This window comes from Colius striatus, unplaced genomic scaffold, assembly GCF_028858725.1.
Source record: "Colius striatus isolate bColStr4 unplaced genomic scaffold, bColStr4.1.hap1 scaffold_110, whole genome shotgun sequence".
In the NCBI taxonomy this organism is placed as follows: Eukaryota; Metazoa; Chordata; class Aves; order Coliiformes; family Coliidae; genus Colius; species Colius striatus.
This window is the reverse complement of record NW_026908402.1, coordinates 35,396-52,366: the sequence shown is the minus strand read 5'-3', so window position 1 is coordinate 52,366 and position 16,971 is coordinate 35,396. Positions and strand designations below refer to the sequence as shown.

Here is a 16,971-nt window from a genome sequence, read left to right as displayed (position 1 = left end):
TACCCAACCACCTTTTCCCTCAAAAGTCCATCTAACCCCACTTTTTCTCTTGAAAGTCAAACTCCCTTTCTTCCCTCAGAACTCCACTTAAAACTCCATTTTCCCCCTCAAAACTACTCTAAACCCCTTTCCCTCAGTCTGCCAAATCCCCACGTTACTCCCCCCCTTAGAAATCTACCCAAATCCCTTTTTCCAGCAAAACTGCCCCTAAAACCCCACTTCTCCCCTCAGAACTCACCCTTTTTTGCCTAAACCCCCGATTTCCCCCAAAAAAACTCCCCCAAAACTCCTTTTTCCCCCTCAAAACTTCATCCCCAAAACCCACTTTTCTCCTCTAAACTCCCCTCAAACCCCACTTTTTGCCCCCAAACCCCCTTTTCCCCTCAGATGCCCCCCAAACCCCACTTTTCCCCTCAGAACTCCCCTCAAACCCCACTTTTTTCCACCAAAATCCCCCTTTTCCCCTCAGAACTCTCCCCAAACCTCACTTTTCCCCCCCAAACCCCACTTTTCCCCTCACAATTCCCCTCAAACCCCTCTTTTTCCCCCAAACACTCCTTTTCCCCTCAGATCCCCCCAAACCTCACTTTTCCCCCCAAACCCCACTTTTCCCCTCAGAACCCCCCCAACCCCCCATTCCCCCCCCCCCAAAACCCCCACACCTTTTCCTCTCCAACACTTTATTCCCCCTCTGCTCCAGGCCGGGGTCGGGGGGGTCCCAGGGGCCGTCCCCACAGCCCGTGGACCTTCCTCCTCCTCCTCCTTGAGGAAGCCCCTGTAGAGGCGCCTGGCGCGGGCGATGGCGGCGGCCGGGGGGCTGTGCCGCTCGTACCAGGGGTACCAGAAGCCCCCCGGCAGCAGGGCCGGGGCTGGGGGAGGCGTCCTGCTGACGGCAGCGTGGCTGTTGGAGAAGTCCTCCCTGGGGGCCGGCACGTAGGGGGTGTGCAGCCACAGCAGACCTGAGGGGGACGTGGTGAGGAGAGGGGGGCGCCCCAGGGTGCTGCCCCCCGTCCCCCCCAAAGCCCCCTCCTCATCCTCACCGCGCTCCTGCGCCTGGGAAATGGCTTTGGTCAGGAGCTTGTGCTGCTTCATGCAGACCCCTGAGGGGAGGAAAGGGTTAAAGGGGGGTGAGGGGTGACCCCCACGGACCCTCCCCCCAGGGTGGGCACAGAGCCCCCTCCCCAGCTCACCCGTGTGCGTGGGGTGCAAGATGGTGCCGGTGTGGGGGCAGATGAACTGGTCCAGGAGCTTCACGTTCTGGGGAGAGGGAAACGGAGGGGAGGAAGAGGAGGGGGAAATGGGGAGAGGAGGAGGGGAAAGAGGGGGAGGAAAAGGGAAATGGGGGGAGGAAGAGGAGGAGGAAGGGATCTCAGAGGAGGGAAGAGATAGAGGAAGAGAGGGAAGAAGGAAATGGGGAGGAAGAGAGGGAAAAGGGGGGAGGAAAAGGATTAATTGGGGGAGGAAGAGGAGGGGGAAATGGGAGGAGGAGGAGGGGAAAGAGGGGGAGGAAAAGGGAAATGGGGGGAGGAAGAGGAGGGAAGAGATGGAGGGAGAGGGGGAAGAAGGAAATGGGGGAGGAAGAGGGGGAAAAGGGGGGAGGAAAAGGGTTAATTGGGGGAGGAAGAAGAGGGGGAAATGGGGGGAGGAAGAAGGAAGATGAGAGGGAAGAAGAGGGGCAAGGAAGAGGGAAATGGAGGAAAAGGAGGGAAGAGATGGAGGAAGAGGGGGAAGGAAGAGGGAAATGGGGGAGGAAGAGGGGGAAAAGGGGGTAGGAAGGGGGTTAATTGGGAGAGGGAGAAGGGGGAAATGGTGGGAGGAAGAAGGAAGAACAGAGGGAAGAAGAGGGGCAAGGAAGAGGGAAATAGGGAGAGGAAAAGGAAAATATGGAGGAAGATGGGGAAGGAAGAAGGAAACAGGAAGAGGAAGAAGGGAAAAGGGGGTAAGAAAAGGGGAAAAGGAGAAGGAAAAAGGGGAAGGAAAAGCCAGAAAGGGCGAGGGGAGCAGCCCCCTCCCCAAACCCCGCACGTACCCTGAAGTCCAGGCGCAGGTGCCGGTCGCGGCAGATGGGACAGGGGTTGCCCACCCGCTTGCCCTTGCGCTGCAACGGGGGGCACAAGGGCGGAGGAAGGGGGTGAGGGGGGTTTCCCTCAGCCCCCTCCCCACGCCGCAGCCCCCCCCCAGAGCCCCCCGAGCCCCTCACCAGGCAGGAGCGGCGCGTGCGCTGCGGGGGGGACGGCTCCTTTGTGGTTGCGCCGGTAGCCAAACCACACGGGACGGTCGCCGTACGCAGCCCGGTACTCTGGGGGGAGGTAAAGGTGGGGGGGGGGGGGGTCAGACCTTCCTCAACCCCCTCCCCAAATCCCCCCCCGCGCCCCCCTCCCCTCCTTACCTTCGCTCTCCAGGTACTCCCAGGGCTGCTCCTGGTAGGGGGACGGGGGGGTGGGGGGTGGGCTGGGGGGTGCTTCAGTGCTGCAGAACCGGGGGGGATCCTGGGGGGGGGGGTGTGACGTCGAGACCCCGACCGAGCCCCCGTGACGTCACAGCGACCCCAAATACCCCACCGTGACGTCACAAGCACACCCCCTCCCCAATTAACCCCCAAACACCTCCCAATGACATCACCTCCCCCCCCCACCCAATTAAACCCGCCCAGGGGGTGTCGGTGACGTCACATCCCCCAAATCACCACCCTGTGACGTCAGCAGCGCCCATCCGCCGCCCCCTCCCCAAATCCCCCCCCTCCCCCACAGCTCCGTGCCGCCTCACCCGAGCCCACAGCAGCCACGCGGGGCCCTTCAGGCCGCCGCTCGCCGCCCTCAGCAGCGCCATCCCCCTGGCCAGCGCCATCCCGGCCGCTCGCGCACGGGGCAGCCCCCTCCCCTTCCTCCCACAGCCCCCTCCCCGCGGCCACGCGGTCAGCCGCCATCTTGCCGTACGGCGCAGGCGCAGCAGGGCGCCGCCATCTTGCCGTACGGGCGCATGCGCAGTGAGCGCCGCGCCAATTAAAACTGCGCCACACGCGCCTCGGGGGAGGGGTGCGGCCGGTGTCACCAACGCGCATGCGCGGAGCTAGTGGCGCTGACGTCACGGGGCAGCGGGGTATAAAAGGCGCGTCCCGCGCCGCGCCCGCCGCCATTCTGAGGGCTGGTGGAGGTGAGTAAAGAGCTGCGGCGCGGGGGAGAGGCGGCGAAGGGGGGCGGCGGAGGGGGGTCCCCCGCTTTTTATTACCCCTCTGAGGGGTCTTATTTACCCCCCCACACCTTCCCCGACCCATCTGGGGGCGGCCGCGCTTTTATCCCGGATTTTCCCCCTCAGCGCTGAGGCGAAAACCCGCCCCCCCCCCCCCCCCCCCCGCCATTTTCCTTCGGGTGTTTTTCCACTCGCCCTCTCCCCGCTCCCTCCCCCCTTTCCCTCACCGGGGATAAACGAGGTCTAATTATTTCGTGTCTTTTTTCTTCTTCTAATTTTTACTTCTTATTGTGTTTTTTTTTTGTTTTTTTTTCTGTTTTGTTCGTTATTTAATGTGCCCCCCCCAACCTTTTTTGTTCCCCCTCTCCCACCTTCCCTTTCCCCCCCCTCGCCTTCCCCTCACCCCGCTCCAGGTTTTGGTTGCTCTGGAGAGGAAAACGCCGTCGCCTTTGCCACGAGAACAACCACCAAAACAAACACACCGCAACAAAAAAAGCAACAAAGCAAACAAAACAAAAACAAAACAAACAAAATACAAACATATATATATATATACCATTACCCACAACAAAAACTCAACCCAAACCCCCCCAAAAACAAACAAAACAGACCAAAAAAACCCCCCCAAAAAAGCCAAGGGGAAGGATCTGGAAGAGCCGCCAGCGCCTTTGGACCGTCCTTCAGGAGCCGTTGCAAACCCGAAGGAACCTTTAACCCCAAACGTTCTCCCTCTTCTTCCTCCCCTTTATCCCCTTTAAAACCACCAACAAAGGTAGAAAAAACGCTTTTTTTTTTTGCTTTTAAACATTTTTTCCCTTTAGGACGATTTTTTTTTCAACCTGCGTTTAGCTTGAGAGCAAAAACCCCTTTAGGCAGCAAAAAGCGACCAAAAACCCCTTCCAAAAGCACCTTTTAGAGCTTAAATCCGAAACTTACCTTTTTTTTTCGCTCCAAACCATGACCAAAAAAGCTCTTTTTTCGCTCTGAAATGCCAAATCCAATCGGTGAAGCCCTCGGCGAGAAAATATTGTTGGATAGTAAGTGTTGAATTTCAACCCAGCTCAATTCTTCCCCCTCCCCCCTTTTTTTCCACCCCCCACCCTTCCCCAAACCTTTTTCCTTTCCTCCCCTCTCCCCTCTCCCTCCCCAACGACAAAAATACAACCAAAGACCCCCCCAAAAGTTGCTTTTTTGGCCCCAAAATGAGAGAGAGGGAGGAAGAGCCCCAACTGTGTGCTTGAGGAGGACGAAGGTGGTGACGAGCTCGGCTTTCGGGGGAGGGGGGCTTGGGGTCGGTAAAAGGAATTTGGGGAGGGGGGGGGTCGTGTTCCCACCCTTAGGGAAAAAACAACACCCCAAAACCCCCCAAAATGGGCTTTTTTAAGGTTGAGGGTGGTCGGAATGTGCTTAAAGGTGTGAGGAGAGGGACTGAGCGCCTGGAGAGGCTGGGGAAGGGCTGGGGGGGGCTGGTTTTTTTGGGGGGGGGACGTTGGATGTTGCAAAGAAATGATTTATATTGCTATTTTTTTATTTTTTAGGTGCCATTTTGGGATTGTTGCGCTGAGAAACGGGGGGAGGGGGCGGGTTGGGCCGGGGGGCTGGAGCTGGGCTGGAGGAGGGGAGGGTGGGGGGTTGTTTGTTCCCGGGGAGGGGTCGCGGCCGTAGCAATAAACCAGGCAGGTTTTAGCTTTGAAAACCCTTCCAATCGGGTGGTTTCGGTGGTTTCTGGGTGAAACGAGCCGACAGGCTCGGGCTGAACCCCCCCATCCTCCAAAAATCAGCCCCAAATCCTTCCCCCCCCCCCAAACCCGGCGGCTCGGGAAGCTCCCGGGGCCAACATGGCGCTGGCCTCGCTCTTTGTCTCTTTAACTCCTTTCCCTCCTCCTCTCCCCCTTTGTTTTTTCTCTTCCAGATGATTGTTACAGCCGGGGGGGGGGCCATTGAGACCCTTTTGATTTAAGGGGGGGGTCCCAAGCCCCCCTTCACCCCCTTTTTTCCACCCCCCCAATCCCCACGTGCGGCGTTTCCAAGGCGGTGGCGGCGCGGGGCCGGTGTCTGGGGGGGGGGGGTTGGGTTTGGTGGTGGTGTGGGTCGTTATATTTATATATTTATGTCTCTATGTCCCCCCCCCACCTTCAAACCCCCCTCCCCACCCCCCAAAACCTCCCCCCCATTCTTTTCCACCCCCCCCCCTCCCCTTTCTCAAGCTCTAAAATGGCGCCTGAGCCCAGCGGCTGATGCAACCGGCCTCAAACCCCTCCCACCGCCACACCAGCCCCGGGGGGGGCTTCCCTTATGTCCCCCCCACCCTCTAATTTACCCTCCCCCCCCTCTCTCCCCCCCCCTTTGCTCTAACCATCCCCCACCCCCCCTGCCTCTCGTCCGCAGGACCCGGGTGCTGTGCAGAGTAGGACCCTGCGGGCCGCTGCAGGTTGTGCCATGGAATCCCCTTCCCTCCCCCTCCTTAAACCCCCCTTCCCCCCCCCGCCCCCCGCATTAATCCCACCCCCCTTCTTCTTTTTTCTCTCCCCCCCCCCTTTCCCTTTGGCTGTTTTTGGGCTGTTTTTGGGGGTGGGGGTTGACCAACCCCCCCCTCCCCACTTTGTCCTCGTGTTGATGGTGGCAGGAGAAACGTTCCCACTGGCTTCCAACCCCTTCCCCCCCTCCCAAACCCCCTTTTTTAACGGGGGAGGGGCACCTCAAGCTCTTTTTTACCCATTTTGGGCCTTTTTTTAGGCAACCCCCCCAAAAAACAACCGCCTGGCCGGGTTGAGTTTGAGCCATTTGAGCCACAGGCAGGGCTGAGGGTCCCCAAACACCCTTTGCTGGGGGGTTTCCCCCCCCCATTTCATTTCCAGCTGGTTTTGGGGGTCTTTGACAAATCAAAATCTTCCCCCCTCCCTCAAAAAATCCCCCAAATCCCCCCCCATCCCATTTTGGGCTGGTTTGGGTTGTTTAACCTATTTGTACACAGAGGCTGTGCTGGGAAGGGGCAGCTGCTTGGTGCTTGGGGGGGTTTATTCTCCTCCCTTTAATCCCCCCCCCCTTAATTTAATCCCCACCCTTCAATTTCCTCCTTTCCCCCCCAAATTTAAGGTTGGGGGGGCAGCACAAAATCAGGCCCCAGATCCAAAGCTTGGGGTGAAAATGGTTTTGTTTGGGGATGGATTTTGTCCCTCCCTCCCCCACACTGAAGCCCAGTGGGAGCATTTCTCTCTTTAACTGGGGAGGGGGCTGCTTGTTGTGCCCCCTCTCGCTAAAAGTGGGGGTTCTGCCCCCCCAGAAGTGGTTTTGGGGTGGGGGGTGAGGCCTTGGCCTGTGGTTGAGCCACACCAGACCAACCCCCTCCCTTGTTTGTTCATTGGAGGGGGGGGATTTGTTCCCACCCCCCTCCCAAAATGATTCTTTCCTTTGAGAAGGGGTCTGGGGGGTGTTTTGGGGTCCCCCCACCCCCTTTTACCCCCCTGGGGGGGGTTGGGCTGTTTGACCCCACCTTTGGAGAGGGGTTTGATCAGTGGTTGCTTGTGTGATTCCCCCCAACCCCATGAGCCCCCTCCCCCAGCACTTGGGGGGGTCATTAATTAATGTTAATTAGTTGTTTCTCCCTTAGTTGTGTGTTTTTGGGGGGGTTGTACTGGATTTAACTTGCTCTTGTGTCTTTGTAGGGGGGGGCTGATACCTGACCCCCCAAAAAAGGTGGGGGAGGGGCATCTCCATGACCTATATCCTTTAATTAACGTGGGGGACTTAATTAAGCCTCATTAAGTTTGTGTTTAATGAGAAAAGGGGGGTGTTACCCCATCCCCCCAAAAGTGCTGGTTGGGGGGGGTTTCACCCCCTCCCCCCAAATTGGTGCCGTTTTGGGGCTGTTTCCCCCCTCCCCCACCTTGTCCTTCCCCCTTCATTAGTGTAATTAAGCCTGACGAGGCTCTAATTAGCTCTAAGGAGGGTGGGTGAGGTCAGGAGGCTGAAATCCCCCTCCCTGGGATCCAGGTCAGTTGGGGGGGGGGATGGGCTGTGATTAAGTGGCTTTAATGATGACTTTGCTAATTAATACCTTGCTAATTAGTCAGCTGGTGATTAGTCACAGCGTGGCTTCGTTAGTGGCTTTAATTGCAGGTGGGGGTGGGGGGGGTTGTGATACCCCCAGATCTTGTGTGTGTGTGTCCCTTCCCACTGCTGCTGTCATTAAGTGCTGCTTAATTAGACCTTAATTAAACTGGGGGAGCACTTGGCCCCTCCCCCAGGGGCAGTTTGGGGTCGTTTCTGCCCCTTTTGGGGGTTGATTTGTGTCTTTTAATGTCAGTTCTCCCCATTTTGGGGCCAGTTCTTCTCTTTTAAGGATGATTCTTGTCTTTTGGGGCTCATTTCCTCACTTTTAGGGCTGATTCTCCCCATTTTTGGCATCACTTCTCTCGTTTTGGGGGTCAGTTCTTTTGTTTTAGGATCAATTCTTCCCTTTTTGGGCCCTTTTTCTCTCCTTTAGGCTTTGCTCCCCCCTTTTTGGGGGTGGATTCTCTTATTGGACTGACTTACTCTCATTTTGGGGCCAATCCTCCTCATTTGGGGCTGATTCTCCTCATTTTGGGGCTGATTCTCCTCATTTGGGGCTGATTCTCCTCATTTGGGGCTGATTCTCCTCATTTGGGGCTGATTCTCCTCATTTTGGGGCTGATTCTCCTCATTTTGGGGCTGATTCTCCTCATTTTGGGGCTGATTCTCCTCATTTTGGGGCTGATTCTCCTCATTTTGGGTACAGTCCTCCTCATTTGAGGCTGATTCTCCTCATTTTGGGACTGATTCTCTTCATTTTGACCCCAGTCCCCCCTTTCCCTGCCCAGACCATCCCTGGCTGCCCACACTGGTTGTTCCCCTCTGCAAGGGCAGGACAAGGAGGGGGTGGGGAGGTGATGGGGGACGTTTTGGGGGTGCACAGGGGTTGAGAGGCTGCTCTAACCCCCCCCTCCCTCCTCTGTTCTTCCCCCCTCAGGGTGTTTCTGCCATGGGCTCGGGCCCCATCGACCCCAAGGAGCTCCTGAAGGGCCTGGACTGTTTCCTGGGCCGAGATGGGGAGGTCAAAACCATGGAAGGCATCTCCAAAATCTTCAAGTAAGTCCTTGCACCCCACCTTAAAATCCCCCCCACACCCCCTAGAGCATCCCCCCACCTCACCCCAGGGCTGTCTGCCCCTGTGCTTGTTAATTAGCTTAATGAAGGACTCGCAGAAGATGGTGAGTCGCTGCATCTACCTGAACATCCTGCTGCAGACACGGGCCCCTGACATCCTGGCCAAGTAAGAGAGGGGGCAGAACAGCTCCAGAGGGGGTGAATGGAGCATGATTTAGGGGACCCCCCACCCTTCTGATGCCTCTTCCCCTCCCAGGTTCATCAGGATTGGGGGGTACAAGCTGCTCAACACGTGGCTCACCAGCTCCAAGGCCTCCAACAACGTGCCCTTCCTGCAGCAGCTGCTGCTCACGCTGCAGCACCTGCCCCTCACCGTGGACCACCTCAAACAGGTCGGCTGGGGGGCTTCTGCCCACCCCCAGCAGGCCTCTGGGGACTCCCTGGGGGGGCTTTTGTCTCTCTTTAGTGGCTTTTGGGTCCCCCTGGGTGGCTTTTGTCTCCTTTTGAGGGGCTTTTGGGTCCCCAAAGATGGTCTTTGTCTCCCTGGGTGTCTTTTGGGTTCCTCTGAGGGGCTTTTGGTTGTCTTGAGCAACTTTTGGGTCCCCCTGGGTGGTTTTTGGGTCCCATTAGGGTGGTTTTGCCCCCCTGAGGTGACTTTTCTCCCTCCCCTCTCCCTGCAGAACAACACAGCCAAGCTGGTGAAGCAGCTCAGCAAATCCAGCGATGATGAAGGTGAGACTCAGCCCCCACGACCCCCCATGTGTGTCCCCCCCCTCAGATCTGCCCCCCAACACCCCCTTTAACCCTTTGCTCCCCGCAGAGCTGCGCCGCCTCGCCTCCATCCTGGTCAGTGACTGGATGGGCGTCATCCGCTCCCAGAGCAGCGCCCAGCCCGCTGGTGAGACCCCCCTGGCCTCCCCAGAGCCCCCCCTGGCCTCCCCAGAGCCCCCCCTGGCCTCCCCAGAGCCCCCCCTGACGCCCTGAGCCCCCCCCTGACGCCCTGAGCCCCCCCCTGACGCCCTGAGCCCCCCCCTGACGCCCTGAGCCCCCCCCTGACGCCCTGAGCCCCCCCCGACGCCCTGAGCCCCCCCTGACGCCCTGAGCCCCCCCCCGACGCCCTGAGCCCCCCCCGACGCCCTGAGCCCCCCCCGACGCCCTGAGCCCCCCCCGACCTCCCCAGAGCCCCCCCCGACCTCCCCAGAGCCCCCCCTGACGCCCTGAGCCCCCCCCGACGCCCTGAGACCCCCCCTGACCTCCCCAGAGCCCCCCCTGACGCCCTGAGACCCCCCCTGACCTCCCCAGAGCCCCCCCTGACGCCCTGAGACCCCCCCTGACGCCCTGAGACCCCCCCTGACGCCCTGAGACCCCCCCTGACGCCCTGAGACCCCCCCTGACGCCCTGAGACCCCCCTGACCTCCCCAGAGCCCCCCCTGACCTCCCCAGAGCCCCCCCTGACCTCCCCAGAGCCCCCCCTGACCTCCCCAGAGCCCCCCCTGACCTCCCCAGAGCCCTGATGCCCCCCCAGCTCTGCCCCAATCCTCCCTGATTTTGCCCCCAGACTCCCCCCAGCTCTGCCCAAATACCCCCCTTGATCCCCCCAGTTTTGCTCCCAGACCCCCCCAGCTCTGCCCCCCAGACCCCCCATCTTTCCCCCCCTATATCTGCCCCCCAAACCCCCCCAAGCCCCCTCCACCGTCCCCCCCAGCCCATCTCTGCCCCCCAAACCCCCCCAAGCCCCCCTCACCATCCCCCCCAGCCCATCTCTGCCCCCCAAACCCCCCCAAGCCCCCCTCACCATCCCCCTCCCCAGAGCGGGACCGGAAGCGGCGGCGGGAGGAGCCCAAGGCCAAGCCCCCGCCGGGGCCTGAGAAGCCCCCCGAGGCCAAAGCCCCCCCTGGGCCCGAGGAGCCCCCCGAGAAGAAGCGGGAGAAGCCCAAGTCCCTGCGCACCACGGCCCCCAGCCACGCCAAGTTCCGCTCCACAGGTACCCCTGGGAGGCTTTGGGGGGGCCCTGGGGGGCTTTGGGGGGTCCCTGGGGGGCTTAGGGGGCAGTTTGGGGGTAGAGCTGCGGGGATCTGGGGACAGGGATGATTTGGGAGGGTCCCTTGGAGGGGGTTAGGGGGGTCCCTGGGGGGTTTTGAGAGCTCTCCAGAGGGGTTGTGGGAGTTCCCAGGGGTTTGGGGGCAGAGCTGGGGGGGATTTGGGGACAGGGATGATTTGGGGGGGGTCTGCAGGGATAATTTGGGGTGTCCCCAGGGGGTTTGGGGTGGACTGGGGGAGTCTCCAGGAGTTTGGGGGGTCCCCAAGGAGTTTGGGGACAGGGACAGTTTGGAGAGGGTCCATAGAGACAATTTAGGAGGTCCTCAGGGGGTTTGGGGGGGTCCCCAAGGAGTTTTGGGGGGCTCCCTAGGGGTTTAGGGGGGTCCCAGGGGGTTCTCTGACCCCTTTCCCCCGCAGGGCTGGAGCTGGAGACCCCCTCGTTAGCGCCCATCAAGAAAACGAGCTCGGCTGCACCCGGAGACAAGTACAACCTGAAACCTGTGCCCATCAAGAGACAGAGGTGAGCGGCTGGGCTGCTCCTGGGGGTCCCAGAGACACTTTTGGGGGGCTGGGGCCCACTTTTGGGGGTCTCAGGGTAGGTTTTGGGGGCCCTGTGCCCCGTTTGGGGTGCTCAGGGTCTGTTTTGGGGGTGCAGGGTCTGTTTTTGGGGTGCTTGACTCCTCTTTTGCCTCCCCCCAGCGTGTCCCTGCCTGGGGACACCCCTGTGGCTGAGAAGAAATACAAACCCCTGAACACGGCCCCCAACGCCAACAAGGAGATCAAAGTCAAGATCATCCCCCCCCAGCGTGAGTTGGGGGCTCTGGGGGGCTTTGGGGGGCCTCTGGGTCACTTGGGGGGGCTTTGGGGGGCCTCTGAGACACTCGTGGGGGCTTTTCAGGCTTCTTTGGGGACACCCAGAGACCTTTAAGGACAGTTGAAGGGAGTTTGGGTGTCACTGGAGTCCTTGGGGGGGCTTTTAGGGACCCTTGGGGGAGCTTTTGGGGCCATGTGGGACATTTTTGGGGTGACTCCCCCCCCCTTTTCCCCCAGCCATGGAGGGGTTGGGCTTCCTGGACGCCCTCAACTCTGCTCCTGTGCCTGGCATCAAGATCAAGAAGAAGAAGAAACTTCTGTCCCCCACGGCCACAAAGGTGAGAAACACCCCCAAAATCCTCCCTCAACCCCCCCAAAATCCTCCCTCAACCCCCCCAAAATCCTCCCTCAACCCCCCCAAAATCCTCCCTCAACCCCCCCAAAATCCTCCCTCAACTCCCCCAAAATCCTCCCTAAACTCCCCCAAAACTCTCCAGATCTTCCCCAAATCCTTCCTAAACCTCCCCAAATCCTTCCTAAACCTCCCCAAATCCCTCCCATCGCCCCTAAATCCCCCCAAACCCACCTCAAACCTCCCCAAATCCCCCAAAAACCTCCTCAACCTCCCAAAATCCCCCCTAAACCCCCCAAAACTCCTCAAGTCTCCCCCCAAATCCCCCCAAATCCTCCCCAACCCTCCCCAGATCCCCCCAAAAACCTCCTCAGCCTCCAAAAGTCTCCCCCAAATCCCCCCTAAACCCCCCCAAACTCCCTTCAAACCTCCCCAAATCCCCCCAAACCTCTCTAAACCTCCCCAAATCCCCCCTAAACCCCCCAAAACTCCCCCAAATCCCCCTCAGCCCCCCCTAAGCCCCTTTTCCCCCTCCCCAGCCCAGTCCCTTCGAGGGCAAAGCCGCCCCCGAGCCCGGCTGCCCCAAGGCCTCGTCCCCGGAGCCCGCGGCCGCCTCGGAGCCCCCCGAGAGCGAGCGGCCCGGCACCCCCGTGCCCCCCGTCGAGGTGCTGGAGCCCAGCGACGCCTGTGAGTGCTGCAGGGGCTTTGGGGGGTCCCTTGGGCTTTTGGGGGGTCCCTTGGGCTTTTGGGGGGTCCCTTGGGCTTTTGGGGGGGGTCACTTGGGGGTTTTGGGGGACCTTTGGGGATTTTGGGGGTCACTTGAGGGGCTTTGGAGGGCCCTTAGGGGTCCTTGGAGGCCCTTAGGGGTCATTTGAGGGGCTTTGGGGGTCATTTGGGGGTCTTGGGGGGGTCACTTGGGGGACACTTGAGGGGCTTTTGGACCACTGTGATGATTGTTGGGGTACAGTTGAGTGCCTTTTTGGGGCCACTTTGGTGCCTTTTTGGGGCCATTTGGGGTCACTTTGGGAGCCCTTTTTGGGGTCACTTTGGGAGCCCTTTTGAGGTCATTTGGTGCCCTTTTTGGGTCACTTTGGAGCTTTCTGTGCTTCACCCAGACCCTTTGGGGCTGTTTTGGGGGCCGCTGACCGCCCGGTGCCCCGGCTTCGGTGGCCGTTGCTTTGGGGGGCCTGGGGCTCGTTTCTGGGGGGTTGTTTTTGGGGGAGGGGGTCGGTGTGACCCCCCCCGATGGCCTGGCCCTGCAGGTGCCTCCGAGGAGGGCCGTGGCGGGGAGCAGCCCCCTGAGGCGGGGCGCAGGGGCCGCAAGAAGAAGACGGTGAGCTGGCCCGAGGAGAGCCGCCTGCGCCAGTTCTTCTACTTCGAGCTGGACGAGACGGAGCGAGGTCAGCCCCGCTGCCCCCTCACACCCCCTGGGGCTCCCCCCTCTGCTCCCAGCCCCTTCCCCTCTTCCTGCCTCCTCCCACGTGTCTCCTCAGCTCCCTCTGCCCCCCTTTTCCTCCTGACCCCCCCCTTGTCCCTCCCCCGTGCCCCCCTTGTCCCTCCCCCGTGCCCCCCTTGTCCCTCCCCCGTGCCCCCCTTGTCCCTCCCCCGTGCCCCCCTTGTCCCTCCCCCGTGCCCCCCTTTCCTTCCTGATCCTCTCCTTTTCTCCCCTGTGCCTCCCCTTTCCCCTTGACTCTTCTCCTTTTGTTTCTTGGGGCCCCCCCTTTTGCTTCTGGAGCCCCCACCCTTTGCTCTGAGTCCCCCCAAACACCCCCTTTGCCGCCCCCCCCCCAGTGAACATCAACAAGCAGGAGCTGTATTTGGGGTCCCCCCTCTTGCTTCTGGAGCCCTCCCCTTGCTCTGAGCCCCCCCAAACACCCCCTTTCCCCCCCAGTGAATGTGAACAAGTGGGAGCTGTATCTGGAGCCCCCCCTTTTTGCTTCTGGAGCCCTGTCCTTGCTCTGAGCCCCCCCAAACACCCCCTTTGCCCCCCCAGTGAATGTGAACAAGCGGGAACTGCCTTTGGAGCACCCTCCCTTTGCATTTGGAGCCCCCTCTTTACTCTGAGCCCCCCAAACACCCCCTTTTTCCCCCCCTGTGAACATGAACAAGCAGAAGCTGTATTTGGGGTCCCCCCTTTTGCTTCTGGGGCCCTCCCCTTGCTCTGAGCCCCCCCAACACCCCCTTTGCCCCCCCAGTGAACGTGAACAAGATCAAGGACTTTGGGGAGGCCGCCAAGCGGGAGCTGCTGATGGACCGCGTGGCGTTCGAGACGGCGCGGCGCCTGAGCCACGACACCATGGAGGAGAAAGTGCCCTGGAGCTGCCCCCGGCCCCTGGAGCTGCCCCCTCCCCTCGTCCTGCCCGGCAGCGGCAGCCACGAGCGCTTCACCCAGGCTGAGAGGGAGAAGGGCATCCTGCAGGAGCTGTTCCTGTCCAAGGAGAGGTCAGCAGATCCCCAGGGATCCACCACAGACAGGGAGGGGGTTTGGGGACCAGATCCCACAGGAGAAGGGCATCCTGCAGGAGCTGTTCCTGTCCAAGGAGAGGTCAGCAGATCCCCAGGGATCCACCACAGACAGGGAGGGGGTTTGGGGATCAGATCCCACAGGAGAAGGGCATCCTGCAGGAGCTGTTCCTGTCCAAGGAGAGGTCAGCAGATCCCCAGGGATCCACCACAGACAAGGGGAGGGGGTTTGGGGACCAGATCCCACAGGAGAAGGGCATCCTGCAGGAGCTCTTCCTGTCCAAGGAGAGGTCAGGAGATCCACAGGGATCCACCACAGACAGGGGGAGGGGGTTTGGGGATCAGATCCCACAGGAGAAGGGCATCCTGCAGGAGCTGTTCCTGTCCAAGGAGAGGTCAGCAGATCCCCAGGGATCCACCACAGACAGGGGGAGGGGGTTTGGGGACCAGATCCCACAGGAGAAGGGCATCCTGCAGGAGCTCTTCCTGTCCAAGGAGAGGTCAGGAGATCCACAGGGATCCACCACAGACAGGGGCAGGGGTTTGGGTGCCAGATCCCCTGGGATCTCCAAGGATCTGCTGTTGAGGGGAAGGTTTAAGGTGCCAAATCTCCCATGAGAAGGGCATCCTGCAGGAGCTCTTCCTGTCCAAGGAGAGGTCAGAGGAGCTCCAGGGATCCACCACACACCAACCAAGGCAGAGGGATTTGGGTGCCAGAGCCCCTGGGATCCCCAAGGATCTAGGGCTGAGGGGAAGGTTTTGGAGTGTAAGGTCCCTGAGGATCCAGAGCTGAAGGGAAGGAGTTTTGGGGTCCCAGATCCCCTGAGGTCTCCAAGGATCAACAGACAAGGAGAAGGAGTTTTGGATGCTAGATCTCCTGGGATCCTTGAGGATCCAGAGATAAAGGGAGGAGGCTTTTGAGTCCCAGATCTCTTGGGATCCCTGAGGATTCACCTTCTTGAAGCTGTCACAGCCCAGACCCCGGGGGAGGGGGGAGACCTCAGCTGTGCAGCTGGGCTGGGGCTGAGGGGGGGGATCCCCTCAGATCCCTGGGATCCACTGACTGCTCCCCCTGCCCCCCCCAGTGTCCCTGACAGCCCCCACGAGCCTGATCCCGAGTCCTACGAGCCGCTGCCGCCCCAAACTGATCCCCTTGGACGAGGTGAGTGACCCCCCCTGACCCCCAGAAGTCAGTGGCCACCCCAAAAAACTGGTTGCCAGGCCTCAACAAGTAGTGGCCACCCCTCCCAGAACTGCTGGCCACCCCCTAGATCTGGCAGCCACCCCACAAAAGCAAGCAGCCACCCCTTAAGATCAGTAGCCACCCCTCAGAACTTGATGTAACCACCCCCAGAACCCAGTGGCCACCCTCAGAAACCCAGTGGCCACCCCAGTGTGCCCTCCCAGAACTGTTGGCCACTCTCTAGATCTAGTAGCCATCCCCCAGAAGCAAGTGGCCACCCTCTAGGTCTGGTGGCCACCCCCCAGAAGCAAGTAGCCACCTTCTAGATCTCGTAGCCAGTCCCCAAAAGCAAATAGCCATCCCTCAGAAGCAAGTGGCCTCCTTCTAGGTCTGGTAGCCAGTCCCCAGAAGCAAGTAGCCACCTCCAGAAGCAAGTGGCCACCTTCTAGGTCTGGTGGCCAGTCCCCAGAAGCAAGTGGCCACCCCTCAGCCCCGTGTGTCCCCGCAGGAGTGCTCTGGCGAGGAGCTGCCGTACCCCGAGGGGCTGGAGCCCGGCGCGGCCGCGGCGCCGGAGGCCGGAGCCAAACTGCCGCCGGTACTCGCCAACCTGATGGGCAGCGTGGGGGCGGGGAAAGGGCCGCCGGGGGCGGGGCCAGCGCCGGCTCCGCCAATCAACATGCAGGACATCCTCAGCTCCATCATGGTAACGCCCCCTTCCCCCGCCTGGCCACGCCCCCTTCCCCGGTCACGCCCCTTCCCCGGCCACGCCCCCTCGCGCTTGCCCCCTCCCATTAGCACCCCCCAGTGCCCCCCATGACCTGTTTTACCCCCCCCAAGGAGCCTCCCCTGACTCATTTTGCCCCCCCCAACCTGTTTTACACCCTCCCAGGGGTCCCCCAGTGCCCCCTTTGACCCATTTTACCCCTACAAGGAGCTCTCCCTGCCCCATGTTGCCCCCCCCCAGTGCCCCCCCTGAGCCCTTGTACCTCCCCAGGAAGACCCCAATGCCTCCTTTGACCCATTTTACCCCCACAGGGAATCCCCTTCACCCTATTTTGCCCCCCCTGAGCCGTTGTTGCCCCCCCTGAGCCGTTGTTGCCCCCCCTGAGCCGTTGTTGCCCCCCCTGAGCCGTTGTTGCCCCCCCAGGGAGGCCCCAGTGGGCACAAGGCCGAGGAGCTGCTGAAGCAACCAGATTACTCAGAGAAGATCAAACACTTGCTGGGGAACCTGCAGGGCCAGGCCGGGCCTCAGCCAGGTCAGTGGCACAGGGGGTGGCTCTGGGGGGACTTGGGGACACCCTGGGGTGGTCCTGAGGGGTCAGAAGGGATTTGGGTGCACTTAGGGACACCCTGAGGTCACTTGGGGACAGGCTGGGGTGCTCTGGAGAGGTCAGAAGGGACATCCTGATGTGGTCCTGAGGGGTCAGAGGGGACCTGGGGACACTTTGGGGGTCACTTGGGGACACCCTCATCTGGTTCTGAGGGGTCAGAGGGGACTTTGGGACACCCTGGGGTGAGTTGGGGTCACTTGAGGACACCCTGGGGTGGTCCTGAGGTGTCAGAGAGGACTTGGGGTGCCTTGGGGACAGCCTGTGGGGGTCACTTGGGGTTACCTGACCCCCCTCTTTGTGTCCCCCCCCCAGTGCCCCACGGGCTGCTGGGCCCCGGCCCCATGGCCAACGGCTTCCCGCCCGGCCCCAAGGGGCTGCAGCGCTTCCCCCCGGGGGGGGCCCCTGCCTGGTAAGTCACCCCCTCCCCTCAAAACTGACACCCCCGAGAGCCCCTGAGACCCCCCAGGACCCCT

General features: G+C 61.0%; 2 protein-coding genes across 2 annotated transcripts; one reads left to right on the top strand and one right to left on the bottom strand.

The window, feature by feature from the left end:
• Positions 1-662: 662 nt before the first annotated feature.
• LOC133629060 (small ribosomal subunit protein mS40-like) lies at positions 663-2,908 on the bottom strand (the record flags this gene model as incomplete). The annotated part of the gene is given in 8 exon segments (XM_062019691.1): positions 663-959; positions 1,041-1,100; positions 1,191-1,257; positions 2,030-2,098; positions 2,201-2,236; positions 2,238-2,299; positions 2,390-2,489; positions 2,767-2,908. Coding segments are annotated over 8 exon segments (772 nt in total), but the record flags the coding sequence as incomplete, so codon positions are not given.
• A 152-nt stretch (positions 2,909-3,060) lies between these two features.
• On the top strand, positions 3,061-16,971 carry PPP1R10 (protein phosphatase 1 regulatory subunit 10). The gene is given in 19 exon segments (XM_062019692.1): positions 3,061-3,153; positions 3,603-4,226; positions 8,180-8,298; positions 8,396-8,482; positions 8,573-8,708; positions 8,997-9,048; positions 9,137-9,214; positions 10,127-10,300; positions 10,774-10,876; positions 11,056-11,162; positions 11,407-11,507; positions 12,061-12,208; positions 12,784-12,921; positions 13,717-13,963; positions 15,070-15,121; positions 15,123-15,146; positions 15,676-15,870; positions 16,315-16,423; positions 16,811-16,971. Coding segments are annotated over 17 exon segments (1,959 nt in total). The 5' UTR covers positions 3,061-3,153; positions 3,603-4,226; positions 8,180-8,191; the 3' UTR covers positions 16,912-16,971.